Genomic DNA, 8,338 nt, shown 5'->3' on the forward strand with positions numbered 1-8,338 from the left:
TTAGCTGAGCCATCCTGCCACCTGTTGGCAGCTCAGTGGCTGCTCAGCTTGGGCCAGGACTCGAACCGCTGTTGCTCAGAGCTCAAACTCTTGAGTGAGCTCTTAACCAACTGAGCCACTCAGCCGGCCCTTTTGTCAGCTTTTGACTCTGAATGTCAAAATAGTTTTCCAGATACTTGTCATCTCAGGCCAGGCAGGACACAATCATATAAATTGGTGTTGGCTGCACCCAATATATAGCATCTGGCACATACACTTATCCTTGGGTGATATCATATAGATGACCCTCAGAATCTAGAAGTTCTTGAAGTGTAGAGAACAATAAGAGTCACATCTTCAAGGAACTTGGTATTATCAGTATGTCTGACATGTCTTATTAAAACAGGGCAGGGGCAGCTGGTTAGCTCAGTTGGTTAGAGTGCAGTGTTCATAACACCAAGGTTGCTGATAACACGAAGGTTGCCCGTTTGATCCCCACATGGGCCACTGAGTTGCGCCCTCCACAACTAGATTGAAACAACTACTTGAGTTGGAGCTGATGGGTCCTGAAAAAACACACCGTTCCCCAATAAAATAAATAAATAAATAAAAGACGTGGCTGATTTTGCCTGAGATGACGTTGTCTCATTTAAGGGATCTTAGTTCATCTCATTGGCTAAGTTGATGAGGGTTACTTCTTTTATAGTTAGGGAGGCTGAATGGGCAGGGGATTTCTCTTCAGAATACTTGCTCAGAGCTGTGCAGTCAGATCACTTGCAAAAGCAGTGTGCTTTAGTTTCTTTTTAACAGGAATAATAATTCCTATAGTATGTCAGTGGAGCTAAAGCAAAATAATGGATAAACTCGTTATAAATTCTGAAGGCTCATATTTGTATCATTTAACAGATACAACAATTGTCAAGTGGCCACAAGAGACCTGAAGTGATGCTTCCAGCATTTTCAAATCAAGAACAATCACAATAAATAATTTGAAAACAATGAAATTATTTAAGATGCTACTTCACTGGAGTTTCAGAGTGTCAGATTTTTACTGTGTATATTTACAACTCTTTTATAAAAGAGCAGAGAAAGCTATAAAATATCATTTAAAGAATTTTGTAAAATAATAGTACATTGAGCATCAAACGTGTGGTGCGAACACCAGGTGCACTGGTTATGGGTGGGAATATCCTGATAAGATGTGGAGAGGGCAAAATAACACTGTTTCTAACAGAACTGAGAAAGTTTCCAGAAGCTGAATTGCATAAACACAAATAAGAAGAATGAGAGATAAGTCGTGTCTGGTCTACACATATTGTCAATAACCCAAGGCTGACAGAATGGCCTGCCTGCAACACAGGCAGTAGCTAAGGGGAAATATTCCTTAAAGGGAAAAAAAAAAAAAAAAGCCAGGAAAAACATTCTCATTTTCCCTTGGGTTTTACTAATGTATAGTTTGTTAATATTTTTTTTGTTAGTTTTAAAGATTTTATTGGGGAATTGGGGGAGAGGAATAGCGTTGGGGAATCGGGGAAGGGGAACAGACAAGTTGCTGTCCTTTTGTTCTTCAGCCTAGTTGTGGAGGACGTCGCTTCACTGGCCCATGTTGGTATTATCATTGCGCTCTTCCCGGCTGAGGCACATTGGTGGCTGGCCATTGGCTGGCTGGCTGCTCACGGTGGCTCATGGCAGCTCACCAAAAAACTCACGCCAGCTGCCGGCTAGCCCCACTGCAGCCTACGCCCCCACTTTGGCTGACTGGAGTTGTATTCTTCCCCTCCTGATATAACCTTGAAATGTTTTCTTGGCATGTACCCAAAGGGAAAAGGAGAGGGGGAGAAAATGGGCTGGAATATTCACACACTGAAATATGAAGTTAGGAAAAGACAAGCCACTTACAATTTTGGTCTGTCCTTATGAATAAAAATGTATTAAAACTCACAATGAAAGAATCCAGTTAATTAATACAATTAATATATAGGTTTGGGGAAAATACCTACTTGCTTAACCTCTCTGATAAAATCACCAGAAGGAAATCAGCAGTTTAATTTATATCAAGGTGACCGAGTTAAAACAATTCTGGACCATGTTTATACATTGACCTCACAGAACTTTTCTAGTGTTAATTTGTAACACTGAAGGAAGGATCATTTCATGCTTAATGAGAATGATAAAACGTGAGGACAATGATATAACATGGCTGAATGGAAAAATGACCAGCTTGGGAATCTGGGATATGAGCTGCATTCTAGCCCTGCCACCAATTAGCAGCTGTGTGACATAGAACAAGTTATTTCACATCTCTGGGCTTTAGTTTTCACAAGCATAAAACTAATTGGGGTTAAACCAAATTATCTCTGCGAGTTACTTTACAGTTAGTGAGACTTCCAAGTTGAGCGTGAAAGTCATCCAGATATCTCTGGGCACATCTGGCCATCTGCTTGGGGAAGTCACAAGAAGCCCTGTTCAGAGGCTGTGAAGACTCCTGGGAAATAACTCACATTGTGTCAGTTGCTGGGATCCGGAGCCATGTTCAGTAAAATGGTGGGTGGCCAGATAGAAGTCCATTTCCTGGAGGCTAAGGAGTTTGCTGAGAAAGCAATTATTCCAGAAGATAGAGGGTTGCTCGATAAGGCTTCCCTCGTGGCCAAGCCATGTGCACCTCATGTCACCTGGCACTCATAGGTGTCACCTGGGACACCCATGCATGAGCTTCACCAATGAGGGACCAATAAGAGCTTCAAGCAAAAACTGAAGTAGCTATTTCATTGAGCTCCATAAAATACTGTGGTGCAGCCAACACTGCTTAGGGGCCCGTCTGGCTGATTAGAACATGGAGTCAACTAGAACTGCACTGAGCTCCAAACTGTCGCCTTCCAACTGTGTGGCCTTAGGCTACCGACCTACAAGTTCTGAACCTCAGTTTCTAAATCTGCCAAGTGATAATGATCATGTTTTCTTTCTCCAAGTCTATTGAGGTAATTAAATTTAGAAATGGCCATAACACACTCACACAGTGCCCAGGGAATGACAACTAGTCAATGTGTGTTAGTCTTACAGCCCCAACTACCATAATTGAGGTTTGTTGTTAGAGTCACGCTGAAGGCACGAGACACTTTCCTGGCCCCGTGAATTCATCACAGGCCACTTGTGAGGATGAGTCATGACAATTATTTCCAGGAGTTGCTGTGTCCTCAGAAGCAACGGGAAGCTTTCCTTCCTGAGTGCCGTGGTGTGGAGGGAGTGGCCAGGCGAGGCTGAGAGGGAGCACTGGGGAAGCTGTGGCAGTGGCCACTGGTGGGAAAGTTCCTTGACCTGGTGCAATGACAGTGCAACCCCAAGATCGGTCACCCTTTGGGAAGCATGTGCATATGCATAAAAGCAGCAGTTCTTTATTTGGGAAAATGTAGGACCTATGCGCAGAGTATTTTCAAGGAACTATATTAATAGGCCAGGGCAACATAAAATATTGGGGAACTTGAAAAACTTGGGTTTATTTATTTAACCAAAAAAAAAAAAATTAATGAGCACCTACTATGTGTCAGGACTCTTCTAGGCAGTAGGAAAACACCCAGAGCAAAACGGACATGGGCCCTGCTTTCATGAAGCTTGCATTCTAGGACTGACTATAAATATATAAATACATAAGAGATTTTCATTTAGTAATAAGTCTGTCAAAATAATAAAATGTCTTGGGAACTATGACAGAGAGTGAGAGGTAGTCAGGCAAGGCCTCACTGTGCAAATGGCATTTGAGCTAAAACCTGAATGAGAAGGTTTTAAAACCTTGGGAAAATCTGGGGTAAGATTGGGCCAGACATAAGGAAAATCAAGTGCAAAGGTCTTGGTTCAAGAATGAGAGACAAAGCAAGGATGCCCAGAGCATGCTACAAGTAGAAAAGAGGTTTGAAATGATGTGGGGGAAGTAGGGAGAAGCAAGATGGATTGTAAAGAACCTTTCAGTATATACACACACACACACACACACACACACACACACACACACACACACACAGATGTCATTGAAAGACAACAGTTTAGTGGTTATCAGAGGGCAAGTGGGGAGAGCGGGTAGTAGAAGAGGGAAAAGGGGGTCAAATATACAGTGATGGAATGAGAACTGATTCTGGGTGGTGAACACACAATGCAATATATAGATGATGTATTATAGAGATGTACACTTGAAACTTATATAATTTTACTAACCACTGTCATCCCAATAAATTAAAAAAAAAAAAAAAGCTAGCAGAAGCCAAAATAAGCAATAGGGTGAAATATAGTTAATTTCCAAACACACTAATGAAGTAGTGAAGTTAATTATCAAAAAGGAGGCATGTCATCATTTTCAGCATGTTTTCGTATCTAGTACAATGCTGGGCTGAGAGGTTGTAAGAACTCCATGTTCTTGGGCATTTTGCCTTATCCACTTCTTATCAGAAAGGGGTCAGTGGACTGTGTTTACAAACTTGATTCTAATAGAAACCACTGGGTGTCATGGAATGGCACTGAAACCAGGGCCCGGAGGCCAGGGGTGAAGTTCATGTTGCATGGCTGTGTTGCATCTACTTGAAAGACCTTGGACACTCCGGTAGGCCTCACTGATATTAGTTCGTTATCTTTAAGTTTAAAGTAATTGGTACCACGTAGGACAATTGTGAAATTAAATAAAAGAGTGCATTTCAAAGGTCCTTGGAAATTGTAAGGCATCATCTAAATATTTCTTACTGGCTTAAAAATTTTTTGTTGTTGTTGTTAACATTTCTTAAAATTTCTTGTTGTTGTTTTCAAGTAAATCCACTAGAGGTCAGGATTTTACATAAATTGTTTAAAGAAACCACCAAGGTAGAAAAAAAAAAAGAGAACATTTTCCCACTAAGCAGTATAACATAATAAGTTTAAAGCATAAAAATAAATAAATAAATAAATAAATAAATAAATAAATAAATAAATAAATAAAGATGGCTTTCAACAAAGAAGTTTTGATAACTGGAACAATGCGTATTCTTGAAACTTACTTAACAGGCTTAGGAAGAGGAAGGAAACACAAGTAGAATTTAAGTACCTATTTGTGATGTCTACACAGCTTAGAGTTTATATTACCTTATATTATTCTCAAAACAAGTCTATGATGAAGGCCTATTTTACAAATAAAGAAACCGAAACATAAATAGATGTGAACACATAGTGAAGATTAAACAGATTGAATCCAACGTCTTTCCACTAAGTCCTGCTTAGGAAACAATGCAGTGAAATACAGCATCTCTATATTGGACAATATATTATATGAAAGGTGGGCATTACTGGCTTTCCACCTGCAACTCCAAATAATTAATTTAGTTCCCAGTCTCTCACATGAATTTAGAGAGAACTCCTTCTATTGTCTGTTTCAGAGAGTCTAGAATTTTCGGAGCTGGTAAATATGATACTGCGATGATTAGCCATGGAGAAAAGTATAGACTAGCTTGATCTTAGAAAAAATATATTGAACAGAAGCAAGAGTCCTTTAAACTGTTTATTTGGCCATCAAGTTTTTGTTTTTGTTTTTTTAATTTTGTAGAACTGAAAATACAAATGTGCCTTGTTCCAGGATGGGGAGAGGCTGTTGCCATGTTTATGAAGGAATTTGGTAAGATAGGTGGCAGTTTATATCTTGATAGAAGGTAAAAACAAAAGTATACCTTGTTTTTCACTGTACATCAGACATCTAGAACAGTGCCTAGAGCAAAGGAAGGTCTGTGATGCGTATACTCATGTTGTTCCATGCATTCATATAGGCCATTTGCAAAGGACAAAAAAAATGAGTTCATTGTGCTCTGACCACAAGGGTTTGCAATCTAATACCCAGCTTGAACTGTTGATACAAACTCTAGGCTGCTCTTCCTTAGCTTGAAAACTTCAGCATCTCACATAATGCCTGGGGCTTAGTAGGTAGTCATTCCATTGCAAAATTGGGGAATCTCTTTCCTAAGAAGGGAATTCAGAATCCATTTGATGCAAAGGTCCCAGGCTCTGGGGGAAGAAGAAATCATACCAGATCTACAACAGACTTATTAGTTTTGGAGCCCAGGATCCTAGGGGACCCCTTCCTAAGTCTCTCTTAGGGGCACTCAACTTCCTTACTCCGTCACATTTCTGGCTTGTAATCATCTTACAATTTCTACACAAGCTCAGGAAGAGAGTTAAAGAGATTTCCATTGTTTGAAATCTCAACAAGGTTTTGAATGAGAAGGGAGACGTTTTATGGTTAAGTGATGAAATGAGGGTAGCACTCTGCCAGTATCCAACAAATATTAATTGCCTTCTGTTTCCCTTTTAAGTCACTTATCTCTCCATTGCTCACAATACATATTATTTAATGTTATCTGTTGTGCCTAAAATAGTGCTTGGCACTTAGTAGGTATTCAATATACGTTGGCTGAATTGGAATAAATATAATTGTTGAATTGGAATGCATTATGTTTTGGACACTTTTACCGACACTTTGTCCATTATTCCTGTTGAAAATTGCAGTTTCTCCACAGGAAATAATTGTTTAATGGTGCTATTCTCAAATGGATTCTCCCATTTTCAGGAACAAGGACAATTTTAATTTTCAACATTCTCCATGACACCCTAGGAATAATACAAAGTTTCCTGTATGGAAAATCCATTAATGGTTTTAAGTAAATACTTCACTTCTAATAGAAACTTTCTTTTCTCAACATTTGCCCTCATATTATTCATTTATTCACCCAAGAAATATTTGGAGGCCCCGAGGTCTCCTTCTTCTCCCTGCATTTATTTTCTGGTATCAAAGGTTAAAACTTGGATTGCAATCTTAGGAGGAAATTAATTCACTGATTAAGAAAAATGCACTTTAAGCAATACACATTTAAATAACTGACAAGCTTGGGCGGTGTATTTGTTTTTTTTGAAAGACCCTTTTTCTACTTAAAATTTTAAGCAGCTGCAATTCTTCCACCCTACAGCCTGAAGGAACACAGCATGAATTACTAATGAAGGAGCACCAATTTACTCTGCAGTGACCACTTTCAGAACAAAAGGGTCAGAGCTAAAACCAGGAAAACAACAGCTTTCCTATCAACCAGTTGCTTGAAGCACATTTAGACCTTGGGTCTACTTGAAAAAAAGAATTGCAGTATTCTATCATTCTTCTGCTGAAGGTGTTTGGCCCTGAAGAATCCACTTTCAAATAAAGAAATGTTGATTTGTCTATTACCTCCTATCCTTGACAAAAATTTTCCTCTGCATTGGAACCCAGGAGCCCATCAATGTATGAAATATACAAAAGACGAATATTTACTGAGATTGTGCTTAGTATCTAACTTTACTAGAAGCAGTATGAGAAAGAAGTTGGGGTTGAAACAACCCAAGATGTTTTACAGGAAAAGATTCCTGAAAACCAATGTCTTGCTTGTGTGTCTTCCCCTAAAGCAGCACGGAAGAGGAAATTTCCCCCTGTCCAGAGAAAGTTCTGTCACATCTCTGCCCCAGGGGTTCCACCCCCTCCTAAAATTCTCTTAGCTAACATGAAGGGAGATTTAAAAATAAGTAACAGGCAATTGATTTTCCAAAGCAGAAGGAAAATGGGAGGAACTAGGGAAGGGAGAGGAGAAAGTCATGGAAAGCTAGAATGTGGTTGAGATGAAGGAAGGGAGCTTACTTACTACAGATGAATTTTTTTTCCTCACCTTTGGGTCCTGGTGAAATCGTGTGTGTGGCACAGACTTCAGATGTAGGACGACTATCCAGGTCCAGGCCCAGACTCTGAATTTGCAAAAGAAAGAGCACCAGGAGGATGAACTGGTTCCTTTGAAGGAGGACTCCAAAGCCACCCATTGCTGAGGCTCTTCAAAAAAAGGTCGCCTAGAAATGCCACATAAACAGCTTTATTTTAAATAAAACCTTCGGCTCTGAGGAAGAAAGTGATTTCTGGAGCACACATTCCTACAAGGGCTGCAAAGTCCAAAAGGAAGCACATCCTAGGTTGTTTATTTTCTTAGTGTTCCAAACTGACCATACATTGTCCAGACTGTTTATTTTCAAGTGACAACCGTTTATTGAAAATGATCTCTGAACTAAACACACCAGCCAGGTCAGTAGAAACATTCCACAGAACGGAGACAAGAGAGATGCCTTCTGCTCAGTACATGAGCTGACAATTTAACTTCCTACATTGCATTTAAGGGCTGGGGTTCCAGAAAGATTGAGCCAGTGATTTCTTCAATGACCTACGTGTTATGGAAGCACTATGCATGGCGTTGAGCTTTTTCATAAGGAGATATTCATTACCTCTTTGTGGTGGTTGAACAGCAAAGCTCTGCATGCTCTCCGTGACCTTATCGCCTTCTCCTGCTAC

General features: G+C 39.9%; 1 protein-coding gene across 1 annotated transcript in view; it reads right to left on the bottom strand.

Annotated features, from left to right (window-relative positions):
• The window catches only part of COLEC10 (collectin subfamily member 10), a 48,174-nt gene extending 40,185 nt beyond the window's left edge, over positions 1-7,989 (bottom strand). Inside the window, exon 1 of the mRNA XM_019642087.1 lies at positions 7,671-7,989. Within this exon, the coding sequence (XP_019497632.1) occupies positions 7,671-7,818 (148 nt within the window). The 5' untranslated portion in view covers positions 7,819-7,989. The remainder of the gene's footprint in view (positions 1-7,670) is intronic.
• Between the last annotated feature and the right edge of the window lie 349 nt (positions 7,990-8,338).

This window comes from Hipposideros armiger, unplaced genomic scaffold (genome assembly GCF_001890085.2).
Source record: "Hipposideros armiger isolate ML-2016 unplaced genomic scaffold, ASM189008v1 scaffold_65, whole genome shotgun sequence".
Classification (NCBI taxonomy): domain Eukaryota; kingdom Metazoa; phylum Chordata; class Mammalia; order Chiroptera; family Hipposideridae; genus Hipposideros; species Hipposideros armiger.